This window comes from Prunus mume, linkage group LG2 (genome assembly GCF_029339155.1).
Source record: "Prunus mume cultivar Tortuosa linkage group LG2, ASM2933915v1, whole genome shotgun sequence".
Classification (NCBI taxonomy): domain Eukaryota; kingdom Viridiplantae; phylum Streptophyta; class Magnoliopsida; order Rosales; family Rosaceae; genus Prunus; species Prunus mume.
In genome coordinates this window covers 16,260,898-16,281,681 of record NC_142699.1, presented here as the reverse complement: position 1 = coordinate 16,281,681, position 20,784 = coordinate 16,260,898, and the positions used below count along the sequence as shown (strand labels likewise).

Below are 20,784 nucleotides of genomic sequence, written 5' to 3'. Positions count from 1 at the left end.
GCTTTTCTAAAGTTAACTCTTTGTTTGTTTGTTTTTTTATTTTTCTTTTTGTGGGTTTACAAGTACATTTGTGATTGTTTTATTTCAATTTGTAAGTGGTGAAAAATATGCTGGATTTATATGTTTTGTGAGAGTTGGTTTTCTGTTTCAATATCACAAAGAAGGTGGGAAAGTGTTACATATATGTTGATCATATTTATTAATATTGTTGTTATAATCATTTTAAATACATAAGATGACAGAAAAAAGTAAACAAAATAAAGCAGAGGAGAAGAAAAGACAAGCAAATTTAATGTTACGAAAGGAGATGACAAAGCTTATTTTCGATGGAATATACAAATGGAGCGTTCATTAGCGGATATACTTAGAGAAGAACGTCAGATCGGTTAACACAACTGCTGCCATATTGTCTGCACAATTTGATATTGAAGTAAGTGCTGATAACATAAGAAATCGTGTTAAAACCTGTAAAAGGTTTTATGGTATAGTCAGTGATATATTAAGTCAGAGTGAATTTAATTGGGATGCAACAAAGAAGATGATCAGTGTAGATGAAGACAATGTTTGGGATGAGTACGTGAAGGTAATTTATAATGCAATTGTATCTTTTTGTTGTATCTTTTTGAATGACTAAAATTGTGGTAAATAACATATGGTTAACTTTGATTTTCTGCTTGATAGTCTCATGAAGATGCTAGAACTTTTCGATTTAAAGTGATTGCAAACTGGGATGATATAGTGGATTTATGTGGCAAAGATAGAGCTACTGGAGAGGGTCTGAAACATGTGCAGAAGCTGAGGTTATGACTCCTGAGAGTGATCCCAATAATATTGTTGATTTGGAAAGTGATACTCAAGGTTTTGAGAGTTGTCAAGTTGATGATGTTTCACCCAGTTCTAGTTGTCCAAATAGAAGAAATCAAAATCCTTCTGATATTCCCCCACCAAAACAAAGAGGTATAACTAATATTCTTGCTGATTCAGTGGCTAAGATGTCTTCATCTTTGGACACTTTATCAATTCTACTACACAAAAGCTTGATCCAACAGAAGTATATAATGAAGTCATTGCAATTCCAGATCTTAGTCCAGATGAACAACTAAAGGCAATGTCTTGGTTTATAGAAAATGAGAAGCAGTTTCTCATGTTAAAGACAATTCCAACTGAGAGAAAGAAGGGAATGGTGTTGATGTTTATTTCACCAAGAGCGTAGACACATTATATATTCAGTTGACATCTTTAATTTTTGCTATTTTGTTGAAACATTGGTTGGGATGATTAGTTTCATTTTTTTAATTAATGTGATTTATGTTTTTAAAAAATTAGACAAGCTATAGTTGCAATTCTTTACATTAGTAACAATTAAGGTATGTGCTGTTAGACAATTTTTGTACTGCACAGGTCTTTCTAATTATATATATAATAATAATGTGTTGAACTATGCTAATTATTCCTATTGTAAAAAAAAGGGAGTTTATCTAGAAATTATAAAAAAACCCAACACCCAAAACACTTTATAAACACACCCAAAACCCATCATTACACACACTTAAAACCCATTTTATATATTTTGGGTGTGTTTCTATGTTTAAATAGACTTAGGATTGGGTTTTTTTATATTGTAAAAAAAAAATGTTGTTAGTTCTAAGTAAATTCTAATTCTGTGATGTTTGGAATTCTGTGATGACTATCCAAACAGGTGAAATTGTAATTTATGTCATTTCTTAAATTCCGCATATATGACATCCAAACACTGAAATTTGCAATTGACGGAATTTTTAAATGATGTAATTGGAAATTCCGTCATTTACAATTTCCATGGAAATTAGAATTACTTCATCCAAACACACCATAGGGAATGCTAGCAACATTCTATGTAATCTTTTTTTTGTTGTTGTTTTTGTTTCTAGTCAAGTGCCTCATATTCAAGTTTTACTTCATTTTGGTTTGATTTGTATATTTTGCGAGGATAAGTCATCTTAGGATAACCATGGCGGCCATCGTTTGTTAGACATTATGCAATTACAAAATAATTTTGCTAGCATTCCCACACTTAGGAAAAGTAAAAAATCAAAAGCAGGATAATGGAAATAATATTGGAACAAAACAAAACAACCCTAAATACTAAAAAAATAATGACATGATGTCTAACTTTAATGTGTAAATATAACTCATGATTCAAAAAATAAATTAAAAATTCATGATTTATATTTATTTACTGTGTAAATTCCACATGAAATATTAAGTACATAAAATGATGGTTCCTAGTGTAACAAATTTCAGTATATATATGCAAATTAATTTTCAGGTTTCAATTGAAAGAAAAATAAAGAAATCCTAATGAAGTTGTAGCACAACAGAGTACTTGAAACAGAGCATTTGCGCCCAAAACTGGAATTCGATCTGTACAGTTATACAAACCCTTATCAAGACTAGGTCACCTTAAAGCTACCTTGCAACCATTTGACCTGCATTTGCAGCCCAGAATCTGTCAAGGCATTCAAGGCTGACCGATAAAGCCTCCCATCTAACCCTGTTCCTTCTGATTTCATATCTCGCAGAAGCTTCACCAACTCATCAACCTGACCCGTTTTCGAGAAAACCCCAACCATCATTCCAGCCATGGCCTTGTCTATAACACCCCCATGGATCCTAAACTCATGGTAATATCTCATGCACATTTCAAAATCCCCTGCCTTGTTGTAAGCACCTATAACAGTTGTGTAGCTTACTTTATCTGGTGCAACCTTCCTTCGCTTCATTTCTGTCCATAGCTTTGAAACTTGCCTCAAATTATTATCCCTTCCATGCATATCCATCAAAGAATTGTAAATCCATACATTTGGCTTGCACCCTCTTTCTTTCATCTTCGCCACAAGTCTCATTGCATCTCTTGGCCTTCCTGTTTTCCCATACATTACAACCATGCTAGAATAAGCCACTACACATTTATCAAACCCCTTTTCCTCCATCTCTCTAAAAATCATTTCAGCCTTGGAGTGAAGCCCCAGGCGACAATATACATTGATAATCGACGCGTATGTCACTTGTCCTGGCTCACATCCCATTAGCACCAAATCTTTGAAAACTTTTACCGCAGTCAGCAACCTGTTTTTCCTGGAGAAGCCACTAACAACTGCGCAGCATATATTGTCCGAAACTCTGATATTTGCACCCTTCATCGCCTTGACTACTCCAAGAGTCTTCTGTGTCAACCCTGTTTCCACATACATTGATATAAGTCTTAAAAATACAGACGGATCCCTCAACATTTTCTTGGTCTCCGCTTCCTCAAAAAGCTCTTCAGCCACCTCCACTTCTCGGATGCTCGCGAATGAGCTAATCAACACAGAGTAGATCTTTGAAGAGTCTAAAGAAATTCCTTCCTTTGTCCTACTTCGAAAAACTTCCAGAGCTTCAAAAGGCTGTCCCAATTTGGTCAGTGACTCACATAGAATTCCGTATATTTGAGTTGAAAATGGGTTAAAATCCAATTGCCTACTTCCAAGTTCATGAAACAATTCAACAACTTTTCTACTGTCGCCTTTCTTGAAATAAGCTTCCATGATCCGGCAATAACATCCAGAATTTGGAACAATTCCATTATATTTCATTCGCTCAAACAGAGAAATTGTACCTTTGAACATATGAAGCTCATTATAGCCTCTCATTGCCGAATCAAAGGCCGGGACAGCGACATCATCATCAGCCTTAAATACTTCAAGCAAAGTCCTAACCATTTTGAATTTTCTAGCTCTAATGCAGCTAGCGATCAGCCTAGAGCAAGTATAACTATCAGGCAGTACATGGTAATTCTTAAAATCATCACAAACTGAAAGCATTGAACCCCATTTCTTGGAACGTATCAAATACCTTATTAGATGCTCAAATGTTGATTTGTTTGGTATGAATTCTGGCCTCTTCTTTTTCGCTTTCTCATACTGTTCATACGCAAATTCTTCAGTCTGACGATCTTGAAACAACCCACATAGAAAATCGTTCAAATTATCAGCATCCGGGGTTGAAAATTCTTCTTCGGGGATCTGGAAACTTCAGGTCCAATTCAATGACTGGCAAAGTGGTGGATGCTTCGTCTTCTAAGATCGGAGAGTGACAACCTGAAGAATTTACATTGAAAACTCGGAGATTATAGCAGGGGATGGAAAACGAGGAACTGGTTTTGCAGGATGTGAAGAAGTTGAATTTGTGGGTTTCTCTGCATGATATCACCCAAGCCAAAGACCAGTCTGCCGAACTTGCAGCAGAACTGGAGATGGCCATTGCAGATAAGGCTTCAATGAAATTAGTGGGACTGAGACTATGTGGCTTTCTTCTCCTACACCACATATATACCTTATCCCCGACTGGATTTTGCCATGCGTGTAAATCTTACGAGCCACTAGTAATGTGACATTCGGAAATTTTTTATTTATTTATTGGTCGAAACTCGGAAAATTGAAGGACATAAAAATATCGGTCAAAACGAAGGCCACGTGACGTCCAATTCTTTGTGGAAAGATTGACTAATAAACGTGTCACTAATTTATCAGATTTTTGTTCAAATTTTTGTGGAGATGAAAGGGCTTCTTCTTCTTCCCTATGTTTTTCGAGCAAGGAAAGGGTTTCTTCTTTAGTCAGTTTGGTTCTTAATTTTAGTTATGAAAAAACTAATGTGCAGCGCCAAAATTAATCAAAGGTAATGTTGTAATTTTATTAATTGAACAATGTATAATGAGGAAAATCAAACTCGAATGCAAATAAACAGGAGCATACTAGGTTTGTCAAGGGCCTAAGCCACAATTCCTTTTCTTCCCTTTTTGGTTTGATAAGTTTAGAACTACCTAATTAATTAGAATTGATTTAAAGTAATAATAATTCTCTCTATATATATATATATATATGTAGTAAGTACTATTGGTATATAAACGCAAAGGGAGATTCTCCAATAAATATTTATGTTAAGAATTGATTACATACTTTTAATCTCGGTCGTGAATTGCATCTAAGAGATTATCAACACAAAATGGGAGCTGAAATTATAAAAAAATCAAATACTCAAAACACTTTATAAACTCACCAAAACTCATCATTACACAAACTCAAAACCCATTTATAAACACACCCAAAAAATATACAATTGTTGATTTTGGGTGTGTTTCTATGTTTAAATAGTATTTAAGTTTTTTTTTATAAATACATGTATAGAATTAAATTTATTTATAAATTTGTATTAATAAATGCAATCCAATAGTTAAAATTCTTATTGAGGAATCACCCAAAGGAAAAACTACAACTTTCTTTTCGTCGTTAGAATTTAGAAAGGAGAAGTTTTTTTGGTCAACATAACTGAAAAGCTTAAACCCTTGTAAGTTGTCACTACCAAAGCGCTCTCGCCGCTTTCTTTCTAAAACCCAAATACCTAGCATCTGTCTCTCCTCCAGTCGGAAGTTGAAACACAGCCAGCCACAATGAGAAAACCCATGTCAAAGACCTCGCGCAAGCAAAAGGAACTTTCGGAGCTCCAAGAAATCGAGCTTCTGAAATCATGGATTGAATCCCAGCAACCCGAATGCGGCTCCAACCCCATGTCTCTTCCTCCTTTGCCCTCCGACGCCCCCGTCGGCCGCGTCGGCCCCACAATCTTCTCGCGCTACGCCGGCGCCACCAGGTTCGACCAGTTGCCCATCTCTAAGAAGACCAAGGACGCCTTACGCCAATCCAAGTACATCGAAATGACCGATATTCAGAAGGCGTCTTTGCCCCACGCTCTATGTGGCAGAGATATTCTTGGTGCCGCCAAGACTGGCTCGGGAAAGACTCTGGCTTTTGTGATACCGGTAAGTTGGGATGTGTTCAAATTTTCCATTATTTCTCTGTCAGTCTATAGGCATTTTTCAATGGTTATAAAAGAACCCTCTTTTGATGCCCTATTATATTTTAATTTTGTTCTCTTTCAGCTTGTGGAAAAATTGTATAGAGAGAGATGGTGTCCTCAGGATGGGGTAGGCAGCATCATACTATCTCCAACTAGGGAAATAGCTAGTCAAACTTTTGATGTGTTAAAAGCGGTTGGGAAGCACCATAATTTTAGTGCTGGGCTTCTAATTGGTGGTCGCAGAGATGTTGAAGCAGAGAAGGAGCGCGTAAATGAGCTGAACATACTGGTTTGCACTCCTGGCCGGCTTCTTCAGCACATGGATGAAACTCCAAATTTTGATTGTTCACAGCTTCAGGTCTAATTTATCCTCCTCTTATTCTTTTTGAAATTTGAGGGGAAAATGGTATATTCTCAGAAATCTGTTTCCAACCCATAGTGCTACATCATCTATCGGAAGTATCTTTTGAATATGCTGATGAGAGTTATCAGATTTACTTTCTAATTCTGCTATTTCCTGGTCTGATTAACTTTGTCACATACATTTGCCAATTATTCCAGATTTTCAGCTTCTTCTTTTTTTCATAGAAGGTGTTTTCTTGATTATTAATTCTTATTTTTCTGCATGCATACCAACAGTCTTTCTCCATTGTACAATATTATTGTTCGACCTAGAAGTTTGTTATGCCTGATTCTTCTTTATGCATTCAAGCCATTTCCTGCTGACCTAGAAGTCTTATCAAGTGTATATGTATCTATATCTATACACACACATATTCTGTCTATTTTCCTGCTGATTTGGGTGGACTTTCCCGGTCAGGGAACAGGTTTTGGTCCTTGATGAGGCGGACCGTTGTCTTGATTCAGGATTTGAGGCAACGCTGAATGCAATCATTTCACAGCTACCCAACAGAAGACAAACCTTTCTGTTCTCAGCAACTCAAACAAAGTCGGTTCAACATCTTGCAAGACTCAGTTTGAAGGATCCAGAGTATCTCAGTGTGCATGAGAAGTCTGTGACAGCCACTCCTAAGAATTTGCAGCAAATGGCAATCATCGTTCCTCTTGACCAAAAGTTAGACCTGCTGTGGAGCTTCATAAAGACACACCTAAATTCTAGGATTTTAGTGTTTCTATCAACCCGAAAACAGGTGCGGTTTTGTTTTTGAATTATGTGCTTGTAGCTCAGATGCCTATATGTCATGCCTGATAATGTCTGCATAATATATGCAACATCTGAGTTCATCTGGTTGTTTGAGGCCAGCTTAAGCCCTTGTAATGGCAAATCAGTCAATGTGGCCAACTGAATCAATTATCTAGTTCAATGAATGAACTTTGAACTTGAATCAACAGATGCACACTTGAACTGGTCTTTAGAGTTTGATTCTCCATGTAAATCATATATTGTTGTTAACTCCCCCCCCCCCCCTCTTCCCTGCACAAGTCAGCGTGGAAATTTTGATCATATCATTAAATTTTAGTTTATGATCTTTGTAGACATACATACATACATGTATAATGAATGTAGTTTTCTCCTAAGTTGCTCGAGTCATTTAGTACAAAGAAATTTTTTCTCTTACTCCAAATTGTGTTGGTCTCACACATGCCAAATTTACTCAGGTTCATAATTGGGGTGCATGTTTCACCTCCAATTTTACTTCTTGATGATGTTGAATTGCTTTTTTAATAGGTAAAATTTGTCTTTGAAGCATTTAAAAAGCTCCGTCCGGGAACACCCTTGAAGTGTCTTCATGGTAAGATGAAGCAAGAGGGACGAATGGGAACATACTCACAGTTTACTGAAAAGCATTCAGTTCTCTTCTCGACTGATGTGGCTTCGAGAGGCCTTGATTTCAACAAGGCAGTTGACTGGGTTGTTCAGGTGACTGGGTTATTATATTATAACATAAATAATCAAAATATCATTTGACTGGAGTCGCAGTTTTTTTTTTTCCTTTGTAAAATACTTTTTCCCATATGCAGGTGGATTGTCCAGAAGATGTTGCATCTTACATACATAGAGTTGGCCGAACTGCTCGCTATGATTCTTCTGGGCGATCAGTTTTATTCCTGACGCCTTCAGAAGAAAAAATGCTTGATAAATTACAAGCAGCAAAAATACCCATAAAGAAATTAAAGGTTTTCTTTCTTTCTTTTTTTGTTTTTTGTTTTTTTGTTTTGGGTGAGGGGAGTCTATTATCCACTTCATCTTTTCATTTTTCCCATTTTGATTTGCGTGCCAGGCTAATTTAGCTGTTTAAAAATTCTTTCTCAGCATAATGAGGGACAAATGCAACCAGTGTCTGGGTTGTTAGCAGCTTTGCTGGTTAAGTACCCGGATACGCTTCAGGGTCTGGCTAAAAGGGCCTTTATCACGTATCTGAAGTCGGTTCACAATCAGAAGGACAAGGAGATTTTTGATGTTATGGAACTACCAATTGATGAATTTTCAGCATCAATAGGTCTACCAATGACCCCCAAAATCCGTTTTTTAAACACGAAAATCAAGTCAAAGAAAGTGTCCAAACTATCTCCCATTGTTGAACCAGAAATTTTGGACACGGAGAATGAATTGGAGCTTCCTAAAGAGGAGCTTGATATTGGTGATTTTAAGGAAGAGGGGGAGAAAGATGCTCTTCTAACAAATGATAGAGAAAATGAGGCAGAGGAGGAAGGAAGAAAAATTGGAGATCTTATGTAAGTTGCTTGTCTTTTACGTTTTATGCATGTTTCAACCCTAACAATTAGCTTACAAAGTTCTGACTGACATATTATGTGTCATTTGCTTTCTATTTTGTTAGTGAAATTTGAGTTCATTATTCGTTTTTTCCCTTGCAGACCGGCAACTCGGATTTCGAAGAAAAAGAAGTTAAAGATCAATATCAATAGGCCAGTGGGAACTAGAGTTGTCTTTGACGAGGAAGGCAACACGCAACCGCCACTAGCGAAGCTGGCTGACACCAAAAATGTCAGTGGCCTGCTTGATCAGATTGAAGGTATGTATTATAAATCTGTAATTTCCAACAAAAATAAAAACAGAATAATGTGCCAAGAAGTAATTGGTGGAAGACGTTGCTATGATCTGAAGAATTGTTCTCTGGGGAATAAAAGGGGAAAATAACTAAACCTTGAGGTCTGTTGAAAAAAGATGGCGTTTTACCTTTAGCCTATTACTTGCCTTGCCTTGGAAATATTATAAACATGACGTATAATTGGGGTGGTGCCCTTCCATCGACATGAGAGCTAAATAGAAATAGATTTATGAATTTGACCAAAAAAAGAAGAAAAGAAATACATTTATGAATTTTTGTGTCCTATTCTGGAGAAAGTGTTGACTTTACATTTCTTATTTTTGGTGCAGACAAGAAAACCGAATATTATAAGAAGCTTAGAGAAGATTTGAAGAAGGTGGACAAGGAAGACAAGGATTTGGACCGCCAGCGTCGCCGTGAAAAACGAATGAAGGATAAGTTGAAGCAGAAGAGAGGAAATATAGAAGAAGAGGAGGATGATGATCTTTCTGATTCAGAAGGAGAGCCATCTGAGGATCGACCCCACAAGAGGTCAAAGATATACTTTGATAGTGATGATGAGGGTGAGAGAGAAGAAAGTGAGAATAAACTGGGGTTCAAGCCCGACTCAGTATCTTTAGCGGAACAAGAAGCTTTGGCTCTCAAATTGTTAAGTTCCATGCACTCATAATTAAGTCTTTCTCATTTTTTTTCTTTTCCCCTCGTTGAATTTGTTTGGTATTTGAACAACTTTAGAGCACTTTACCCCTTACAAAGCTTTAGAAAAAGGTTCGAGTTACCTCAAACAGTCTGGAGTAACTTTAGGTTATTATTATTATTTTTGTAATATATACTATGGCAATATCTTAAAACTTCATTAATCGCGGATCGACATGGATATCGAATAATTCTTGAATTACCAAAGAAAATTTACTATTTTAGGTTAATGATCACCATGGATTCTGGGCAGCAAGTATTGCTCATTAATTTGAATACATGCATTAATATTTATGCTATGCCTTGTTTGCTATTGGCTAAACAGGGACCAATCCCCAACCATTGAGCTTCTCCATGTGTGGTCTGAAGAATCTTAAAAAATTGTTTCTTTTTTATTTTATGTTTTATAAATCCACTTTTTTATTAATAAAATAAAATAAATAAATGATGGATTCGTCATCCTATGACTGGTTAAGACTCGACTGTCCGAATACTTTTTGCATAATTGTCAAAAGAACTTCCCCTCTAAGTTTAGAAACCCTGAATACCATTTCTCTTTTCACGTTTCTTTGATTGCTGAATGGAATTTGCCTTCTGTTTTGGGCGAAAGGGTTGCTAAATGCTATAATGTATCTCTCTTTCTTGTAATGCATGGCAGTGCTCGTACTATTACCAGATTCCTAGACTTCTCTCTTTTTTTTTTTTTTTTTTTTTTTCTCTTTTGATCTATACTGATCATATCTTCTTTCTCTCTGCCTAGCTTTGTGGCTAAGAAATCCAATGTCCTTTAATCTCTATTGAAGTGGGTTTTCTGAACCGGGTTCAAAGTCATATGCTTTACACTGAGACTGAATGCATATAAGAAAAGCCTAGTGTGGGAGAGAAAGTGACTGAGTCTGAGTGAGAGAAGATGGCGGAAGCTAAAACAGAACGTTTCACTGATATTGTGTTTTCTTGGTCGCTTGAAGACATTTCCAATGAAAATCTTTACAAGAACCAGGTATTTTTTTGCACCTTGTTAAGGTTTCCTCAAGAATGTCATCTATAGTTTGTCATCTTATTCTGAACCTTTTTTACTGTTTCAGGTGGAAAAAATTCCTGAAACATTCCATTCGGTTTGGCAATATTTTGGGTCTTATTTATATCCTTTATTGGAAGAAACTCGAGCACAGGTGCATTCAAGTATGGAAACTATTGACAGAGTACCATTTGCTGAAGTGGTTGGTTTTGAAGAATGCAATCCTCATGGGTCATATGGGGAAAATGTATATGATATCAGGGTTGATTGCTGGAAAAACAGGTTCAGTGATCGTGGCAAGGAACCATATAAAACTTTGCCTGGGGATCTTTTTGTCTTAGCAGATGCCAAACCCGAAACAGTTTCTGATTTACAAAGGGTAGGGAGGTCCTGGGCTTTTGTTTCAGTCATTAATGTCTCAGAAAATGAGAACGAGGATGATAGTACTTCTCTTTATTTTAAAGTCAAGGCATCCAAAGAGTTTGAAGTCAACGATAGCACTCATACATCACTATTTTTGGTTTTCCTGGTGAATTTAATCCCTAATAGCAGAATATGGAAAGCGTTGAACACGTCTGGAAATCTGCAGATTATCAAGAAAGTTTTGTGCGCTGATTCTCTGGTAAGACCTTAAGATCAATGCTGTAGGTTTTGTTCAGTTGAGTTAGCATTGCCTTAACTAAAATGGGACCTATTCAATTCATGATATGCGAACCATACATCATACATGATCCAAAGATGTAATGTAGTATCCACCACACATCGTACTAAATTATCAGTGTATTACATTTGTCATAACTAAATATAATACTCTAGTAATTGTGACACATTATTGTGACACATTATCATCCTCCTTCAAGTGTAACAAGAACAATGGCATTTGTTGTTGTGATTGACTGAAAATCTTATGTTTGGTAACAGGCTCAGAGAAACAATTATTTCTATTCTGAAAGGAATGATGGCATCCGGGATAAGTGGTTAGTTGAGAGTTTATCATCTGGATTGAATGAATCCCAAACTGGGGCAGGTTTGGCCTGTCTTGAGATGCTGCGTTGTGATTCCAAGTCTACTGTGCAACTTATATGGGGTCCACCCGGGACAGGAAAAACTAAAACCACTGCTACTCTGCTTTTAACTCTGTTACGGATGAATTGTAGGACTGTTATATGTGCCCCAACAAATGTTGCAATAACTGAAGTTGCTTCTCGTGTTCTAAAGATGGTAACTGAAGCAGAGTCCAATTCTTTGTTCTGTTCTTTGGGAGAAGTTCTTCTATTTGGGAATAACGAGCGACTCAAAGTGGGTCCACACATCGAAAATATATATTTGAATTACCGTGTCAGAAAGCTACGTGAGTGCTTGGGGCCAGTGACCGGTTGGAGGAGTTGCTTTGTTTCCATGATAGATTTTCTTGAAGATTGTGTTTCTCATTACCATATTTTCTTGGAAAACGAGTTAACCAAAGAGAAAGAAGATAACGGTGTTGGTGAAGCGAAAGAGAAAGAATGCAGAATTGACACTGAAGTTTTCAAGGGGAAGTGCAAATCATTTCTTGAATTCTTCAGAGATAGATTTGTTTCTACTACATTACCGCTAAGATATTGCATTTCTACCTTCTGTACCCATATAGCCAAATATTACATTTCGGTAAATAATTTCCAAAACATGATTTCGCTCATAGGCATAGTGGATTCCATTGAATTACTATTGTTGCAAGGTAATGTTGTTTCTGAAGCATTGGAACACCTTTTCACTCGTTCAGAAGTTGAAGATGTGCCTGACTCATTTATAGATAACTCGTTTCTGCTGTGCATGAAGAGAAGAGAATGCCTTTCAATATTACGTACTCTACAGGATTCTCTAAGAGGACTTATCCTTCCAAATGTTCGAAATGAAGAATCTCTAATGGAATTCTGTTTTCAAAGAGCTTCCTTAATATTTTGCACTGCGTCAAGTTCCTATAAGCTGCATAGAGTGGAAATGGAGCCACTGACCCTTGTTGTTATTGATGAAGCTGCACAATTGAAAGAATGTGAATCAACAATACCCCTGCAACTTCCAGGTGTGAAGCATGCTGTTCTTGTTGGTGATGAATGTCAGTTACCAGCTACAGTGAAAAGCAATGTACGTTGATGCTACTTGGTCATACACACACACACACACACACATATATATATATCCTTTCTTTCTCTTATTGCAACTTTTCATTCCACTTCCTTTTCATTTGTGTTTATATCTAACTTCTTATCTTCCAAAGGTTTCCAATGAGGCTGGTTTTTCAAGAAGCTTGTTTGAGAGGTTGAGCTCATTGGGTCACTCAAAACACCTTCTGAATATGCAATACAGAATGCATCCCTCAATAAGTTTCTTCCCAAATTCAAATTTCTATAATAACCAGATCCTAGATGCTCCAAATGTTCAAAAACGAAGCCATGAGAAATACTATCTTCCAGGGTCAATGTTTGGTCCTTTTTCTTTTATAAATGTAATTGGTGGAAGAGAGGAGAAGGATGAGGATGGACATAGTAGAAAGAATTTGGTGGAGGTTGCTATTATTGTGAAAATACTGCGCAATCTGTACAAAGGTATGTCTAGCTGGGGAGTCATGTTCATGTTCTTAATTCAATGTTTTCAATGATTTTGATTTCCAAGATGTTTTATTTTATATGCTTGTAAGGTTTATTGAACAGTAAGTAATGTTGAAATCTGTTTAAGTTTTCTCTGCATCAATTTTTTTTGGTGGGTCTGGAACATTTTAGGGTGTCAAGGGTATTTTTTTGTTTTTGTTTGGATTACACTGAAATTTTTTCTTGTTTGCTTTCTCTTTGAATACAGAATGGATTGTTTCAAAACAAAAACTCAGTATTGGGGTGGTATCACCCTACGCTGCTCAAGTAGTTGCAGTTCAGGACAGACTTCGACAGAAGTATGACAAGATTGATGGATTTACAGTTAAGGTGAAGACGGTTGATGGGTTCCAGGGTGGGGAAGAGGATGTAATTATAATGTCCACTGTACGATCTAATAGTCATCAATCCCTTGATTTTATATCAAAACTGCAAAGAGTTAATGTCGCTCTTACAAGGGCTAGGTATGGTTTTATGTAAACTTGTATGTTTTTGCATCATTGTTAATAATTTTGGTGAAAATAACTACTCTTCTCTAATTACTTCAGGCATTGTCTTTGGATTCTGGGAAATGAAAGAACACTACTCGATAGCGAATCTGTTTGGAAGTCCTTGGTCCTTGATGCCAAAAGTCGTCAATGCTTCTTTAATGCTGATGAAGACAAGGATTTGGCCAAGGCCATATTAGAGGTGAAGAAAGAGTTTGAACAATTTGATGATTTGCTTAATGCTGACAGCATACTTTTTAGAAGTTCTAGATGGAAGGTAAGCTGTATGTAGTTATTTATGATTGTTTTTCTTCTTCTTTTTTTCCCTTAATTTGCAAGAACTCCCTATTCTCGAACTTCTCAATGTTTGTTCTGAAATTGGATTTTCTTTTAGATATTCATTTCATTTTTATAATTTTTTTCTTCCCCCAATCCATTATCTTTAGGTACTTTTCAGTGATAACTTTCTGAAGTCATTCAAAAAGCTCAAGTCAATCCGTCTGAAGAAGTCTGTATTAAATCTTCTTCTGAGGCTTTCCAGTGGTTGGAGACCTAAGAAGCGAAATGTAGGGACAATTTGTGGAAGCTCTTCACCAATCTTGAGGCAATATAAAGTTGAAGGTCTATCAATTGTTTGCACAACTGACATTGCAAAGGATGTGAAATACATTCAAATATTAAAGATCTGGGACATATTGCCTCTAGAGGATATTCCAAAATTGGTAAATCGTCTAGAGAGTATTTTGAAAAGGTATACAGATGATTTTATCAATCGGTGCAAGGAGAAATGCCTTGAGGGGTATGTTGTTTTGCATTCTCGCCTTTCTTTTGATCATATTTGAATGTATAATAGTGAGTGCTTCCTTTTTGAATTGAATCATTTAATGATACAAATCCTTCGTCATATTTTTCTTTGTCATTTGTGACCAGTGAGTTGGAAGTTCCGAAGAGCTGGCCACCCTCTTTTGATGTTCCCCGGTTCAAGGATCTTAGCGTCACTGAAAACCAGAGTGATTTAGTTCGTAACGACGATTTTGATGGTAGAAGTTATGTTGAGAATTCACAGGTCAACGAGAGTTTGTTGCTCATGAAATTTTATTCCTTGTCATCTGGTGTAGTAAACCACTTGCTGTCTGACTGTGAGGGTAGAGAGTTGGATCTTCCATTTGAAGTTACAGACCAGGAAATGGAGATTATTCTTTATCATAGAAGTACGTTTATAGTTGGACGGTCAGGAACGGGGAAGACCACAGTTTTAACCATGAAATTATTTCAGAATGAACAATGTCACCAATTGGCAGTGCACGGATGCCTTGGTAGTCCAAATAGCATGGTTGAGCAGAGTTCTTCAGCTACTAGAGGGAGAAACCTACACCAGATTTTTGTGACCGTGAGTCCTAAATTGTGTTTTGCCATCAAGCAACATGTTTTACACTTAAAAAGGTGCGTGTATTATTCAACAAAAAGATACTGCATTTTATTTTATTTTGTTTGATTGTAGGGTAGTATATTGTGAATCATGATACACTATTTCTCTTTTCAGAAGAATTTTAATTTAGGAATATTGATTTCTGTTGCTGAAGCAAAATTCTTTCTCGTTCCTGACTTAAATTGTTTTATAAATATCAACATTACATCAGTCACCAAAACAGCATAATTCTAAGTTGCTAACTTTTGTACGTCCACAGTTTTGCATGTGGTGGAAGTGATTCAACCGAAAAGAGTTTGATTGATATGGCTGATTTTGATGAGGAGGAACCCCAATTCAAGGATATCAAGGATTCATTTCGTGATATTCCTCCCAACTCTTACCCTCTTGTCATAACATTCCATAAGTTCTTGATGATGCTAGATGGAACACTGAGTAACTCATACTTTGAAAGATTCCCTGATGCAACAAAACTTACTCACGGTCAATTGCAAAGTTCAAGATCAGTTGCGTTGCAGACATTTATAAGGACAAAGGAGGTTAAGTATGACAGATTCAGTTCATCTTATTGGCCCCATTTTAATATCCAATTAACAAAGAAATTTGATGCTTCAAGAGTCTTTGCAGAGATAATATCTCATATTAAAGGTGGTTTGGGATCCATAGAAGCAGGCGATGGTAAACTCAATAGGGAGGATTATGTTCAATTGTCAGAGGGCCGGGCTTCCAATTTAAGCAGGCAAAAGAGAGAAGCAATATACGATATATTTCAGGCTTATGAAAGAATGAAGCTGGAAAATGGTGAATATGATCTGGCTGATTTTGTAATTGATCTTCACCGCCGTCTCAGGCATGAAAAATATGGGGGTGATCAAATGGACTTTGTTTATATTGATGAGGTTCAAGATCTTACAATGAGTCAAATTGCTCTGTTTAAACATATGTGCAGCAATGTTGAGGAGGGTTTCGTTTTTTCGGGCGATACTGCTCAAACAATTGCAAGTGGTATTGATTTTAGGTTCCAAGACATACGACATCTGTTCCACAAGAAGTTTGTGTTGGAATCAAGAAGTAATATGCATGACGAAAGAAAAGTAAAGGGACAAATTTCAGATATATTTCATTTGACTCAAAATTTCCGTACCCATGCTGGTGTACTGAAGTTATCACAGAGCATTGTTGAACTAATCTATCGCTTTTTTCCCCACTCTATTGATGTTTTAAAACCTGAAACCAGTCTTATATACGGGGAAGCTCCAGTTTTGCTTGAATATGGAGAAAATGAAAATGCAATCATAAAAATATTTGGAAATAGTGGAACTCACAGTGGAAATATAGTTGGCTTCGGTGCAGAGCAGGTTATTTTGGTGCGAGATGATGGTGCTAGGAAAGAAGTTTCCATGTTTGTTGGGAAACATGCTCTTGTCCTAACCATTGTGGAGTGCAAGGGCCTCGAGTTCCAGGTGATTACAATATTTATTTACTTATTTAATTTTTTTCAATTCTTGGAGAAGCTATTATCCCAGCATGATATGGTCTTTTTTCTCCTTTTTCCTTTGTATAATTTTTTGTGGCTGGTTTTCCCAACGGAATCTAATTAGATACTGGCTTCACATTAGAAAATTATGGTTTACTGCTGCACTATTTATTGAATTATGATACTTTCAGTCCTTTATATGTTTACTATGTTTAAACTTTTGTTCATTCATGACAATCATTTCCCATCTATAGGACGTACTCTTGTACAACTTTTTTGGTTCATCACCATTGAAAAATCAATGGAGGGTAATATATGATTACATGAAGGAACAAGACTTACTTGACTCAACATTACCTAAGCGCTTTCCAAGTTTCAATGAAGCCAAGCACAACATCTTGTGCTCTGAACTAAAGCAACTATATGTAGCCGTTACTCGTACCAGACAGAGATTGTGGATTTGTGAGAATGCAGAAGATCTCTCCAAACCTATGTTTGACTATTGGAAGAAGAAATGTCTTGTACAGGTTAGGCAACTGGATGATTCACTTGCACAGGCAATGCAAGTTGCAAGCAATCCAGAGGAGTGGAAATCACGGGGCATTAAGGTTTGCAAAATTTTCGTCTTAAAGCAATTAAGATATATCATGAACATAACTAAAGCATTTGTTGTAGTATTAGTTAATTTATAGTAGCGACAAACAATTAAAGCATTTGTTGTAGTATTGGTTAATTATATTATTCTTATTGTCATCATTACTGCACTCCTTGCATTACAAGCATCAAATTGTTCTTGCAGCTATTTCATGAACATAACTACGAAATGGCCACAATGTGCTTTGAAAGAGCTGGTGATACATATTGGGAAAGAAGGTCAAAAGCTGCCGGCCTTAAAGCTATGGCTGACCGTATGCGAACTTCAAATCCTGAAGCGGCCAATTCCATTCTTAGGGAAGCTGCTGAAATATTTGATGCTATAGGCAAGGCAGATTCTGCTGCCAGGTGTTTCTCTGATTTGGGCGAATATGAAAGAGCAGGTATAACTATTTAACATCTCAAGTACTAGATTTTATTTCACCATCATTTAATATCTTGCATAATGCTATGAAGCCTGTGGAATTTTGGTTGTAATAAATTTCTTCTCATTTTTTAACTTGTCTGGTGCAGCTTGGATTTATTTGGATAAATGTGGCGTGTCTGATCTGGAAAGAGCTGCGGAATGTTTTTCTCTAGCAGGATGCTACAAAGATGCTGCAGATGTGTATGCCAAGGGAAACTTCTTCTCTGAGTGTCTCACTGTTTGTGTAAAAGGAAAACTGTTTGAAATGGGCTTGCAATACATCAATTATTGGAAACAGCATGCAACAGAGGACTGTGTTGTGGCTAGACGATGTGAAGGAATAGATAAAATTGAGCAAGAATTTCTGGAGAACTGCGCATTTCACTATTATGAGTTGAAAGATGACAGATCCATGATGAAATTTGTTAAAGCTTTTGATTCTATAATATCGATGCGGAACTTTTTGAAGAAGTTAGGTATCCTTGATGAGCTTCTTTTCTTGGAAGCAGAATTTGGAAACTATCTTGAAGCCGCGGACATCGCAAAGCTGAAAGGCGATATTCTACTTGAAGCTGATTTTCTTGAAAAGGCAGGCAAGTCCAGAGAAGCGTCATTACGTATTCTATTCTATGTGCTTGCCAACTCTCTTTGGTCATCTGGCAGAAAGGGCTGGCCCATACAACAGTTTTCACAGAAGGGGGAGATTTTATCAAAAGCCATGTCATTTGCTAAGAATGAAACAAAAAGCTTTTATGAGCTTGTTTGCACTGAGGTCGACATTTTGTTAAACGAGCAGAGTAACTTGGCTTTGATAAAAAATCATATGGATGTTTGTCAGAGGCATAAGAGTATTAGAGGTGAATTAATATCAGCTCGAAAAATATTGGATGCTCATATTTCTTCCAGCGCCAATAAGTATGTGTGGGATGATCTGATAAAGTGCTCGGAAGACAGAATATCTGAAAATCAGGTATCTATGGATTCACTGATTTACTTCTGGAATTTTTGGAAGGATAAAGTTGCTTTAATTTTTGAATATCTTGGATGCCTTGAAACCCAAGATGTTAATGAATACAAAAGCTACGGGGAGTTTTGTTTTGATTACTTAGGAGTGTGGAGGTTGTATCATAATCTTAGTCCAGTCTATGTTTTACTCATGTCTGGTGCTGATTGGGTTCAAGGTGTGGACAAAAGATATTTTAGAAGTCATGGAAAGTTGGTCTCCATTGATGTTCACCAGCTTGTCTCAGCTGCTCGTAATTTTTGGAGTTCAGAAATGCTTTCTGTTGGCATGAAAGTTTTGGACAAGCTTGAAATTCTTTACAAGTTTCCAATGAAGAATGCTGATCCAGTGTTCTGCCAAAGCAGGTGCCTTACCCATATTTGTGAGGTCTCACTATGTCTTTTGCAATCAAAATGTTTGAAGCTAACATATCAGGATACGTTGAGATTGCAGAGATGTGTAAGGCTTTCAACTGAGAGTGTTGTTACACACATATTTCCTATGGATTGGAGGAGTTCATTGAGGGAGAATATGATTTCTCTTAGAAGAACTGATGCTCTAAAGAAGGCACTGGAACAAGTAATAGTTGAGTATACCAGCTCGAAGAGGGAGCTGTCTTTTGGGCAAATTGGAAAGCTTGTAATGGTTATTCTCGGGTCCGGTAACCTGAATAGTGAACTATACAATAAGCTTGTGGAAAAACTGGACTGCCAACCGCCATGGAAGGCGTTCATTGAGAACCTCTGTGGGAATGTTGGCCCTGGAAACACCAGTCAAGAACTGAGAGAGGTTTCTGTAATGTTGAAGTTCTGTGGAGCTTTGGCTGATACTTATAATGCGAACTGGAGGGTTGTTAATGATTACATATCACCTGGTTGCTTTTTGTACCTTGTGGAGCGCCTTCTGTTTTGGGCAACTCGCTTTAAGGGTTATGCTATCACTACAAGTTCTTGCTTTATTGAGTGGCTTATATACCAAGAGGAAGATACCAAAGTAAGTTCCATAGTTGCTGATGTGCCATCATCTTTGGATGGCATCCTTCATTTTGTGATTTATGTGGTTCAGGGGTGTGTTTTTAATAAGGGGGATATGGTTGAATGGATTAAAAAGACCAATGCAAATTGGAAGAACTATTATTCACAGCTTATGTTGAGATTTGTTACTGTTTTATGCTTGGTTTATGTGAATTTTGATATGGGTCAAGATATACTCTACGATTTGCTGGGGAGGGAATATATCACCGAGCAGCTGCCATGGGAATTTTTCGACTCCCTTAAGAGGAGGAGGAGACACAAATCTCTTAGTATAAATGTGAGTGAGCTAGCTGCAGCCTTTCGGAAGATTGGTAATACTTTGGTAGTTGCAAATTTTGGGTCCAATTGTGCAAGGATCGTATGTCCAGATGCCATATTTTTTGACATGAAGGCCAACCATTCCAAGGATGACATTCTGAGGAAGTTGTTTCCTAAACCACCTGTACTACCAGCTTCCCAAGCTAGATCTGTTGAAGCAGGAGGCAATAATTCTGGCAGTCGTGTGCTTCATGCAACCAATTATGAGGGAAGAGTTCTAAGATCCTGCCATCGAAGTCTGGTGTGGTGGAACCATTACAGACTGATGCTGCATCTGATAAACCGAGTGATGCTGGGGACGGGGCCAGTCACAGTACAGTTGAGAAAGATTGCATAACCAATGGGTCAAATCCAATGTCTCTGCACGCTGATGCTGCTTCTGAGCCGGGTGATGCTGGGGACACTCACACTAAAGATGAGGAAAGCTGCATAACCAAAGAGTCATATCCAAAGTCTAAGCAAGCTGATGTTGCGGCTTCTGGATCCCAATCTGGCATTAAGGAAACTGGAAACAAGGGGAAGAAAAAGGGCAAGAACAAGAAGCCCAAGAAGAGAGGCAAAAAGTAGTCATCACATGTTAATATATATTATATATATGCTTTGTGAATCTTGTTATGTTGGAACTTGATGGTTCTTTTGATATATATATATATATGTCAGACAAATTATCTTTGATGAGTATTACTTTTTATATTTCATTACATGTCAGTGATTTGCAGGATGCATC

At 37.0% G+C, this 20,784-nt stretch overlaps 3 protein-coding genes and 1 pseudogene across 3 annotated transcripts; 3 read left to right on the top strand and 1 right to left on the bottom strand.

Moving 5' to 3' along the window:
- The first annotated feature begins 339 nt into the window (after positions 1-339).
- Positions 340-1,213, top strand: LOC103321353 (uncharacterized; annotated as a pseudogene).
- A 973-nt stretch (positions 1,214-2,186) lies between these two features.
- Positions 2,187-4,330, bottom strand: LOC103321023 (pentatricopeptide repeat-containing protein At5g13770, chloroplastic-like). Its single transcript, XM_089047155.1, has 2 exons — positions 3,874-4,330; positions 2,187-3,777 (listed from the first exon to the last, which is right to left on the bottom strand). Exon 2 carries the CDS (start codon positions 3,738-3,740, stop codon positions 2,433-2,435), a length of 1,308 nt encoding a protein of 435 aa, XP_088903281.1. The 5' UTR covers positions 3,741-3,777; positions 3,874-4,330; the 3' UTR covers positions 2,187-2,432.
- Positions 4,331-5,348: 1,018 nt separating this feature from the next.
- Positions 5,349-9,767, top strand: LOC103321025 (DEA(D/H)-box RNA helicase family protein). The gene is made up of 8 exons (XM_089044347.1): positions 5,349-5,837; positions 5,958-6,233; positions 6,703-7,026; positions 7,566-7,757; positions 7,859-8,014; positions 8,151-8,572; positions 8,714-8,871; positions 9,237-9,767. The coding sequence occupies exons 1-8, from the start codon at positions 5,469-5,471 to the stop codon at positions 9,575-9,577; spliced, it is 2,238 nt and encodes a 745-aa protein (XP_088900473.1). The 5' UTR covers positions 5,349-5,468; the 3' UTR covers positions 9,578-9,767.
- A 291-nt stretch (positions 9,768-10,058) lies between these two features.
- LOC103321354 (uncharacterized) lies at positions 10,059-20,732 on the top strand. The gene is given in 14 exon segments (XM_089044346.1): positions 10,059-10,232; positions 10,364-10,603; positions 10,689-11,243; positions 11,543-12,745; positions 12,879-13,206; positions 13,457-13,712; positions 13,797-14,013; positions 14,183-14,535; positions 14,667-15,179; positions 15,425-16,628; positions 16,897-17,250; positions 17,442-17,679; positions 17,810-20,262; positions 20,265-20,732. Coding segments are annotated over 13 exon segments (8,124 nt in total). The 5' UTR covers positions 10,059-10,232; positions 10,364-10,513; the 3' UTR covers positions 20,625-20,732.
- Positions 20,733-20,784: the final 52 nt, after the last annotated feature.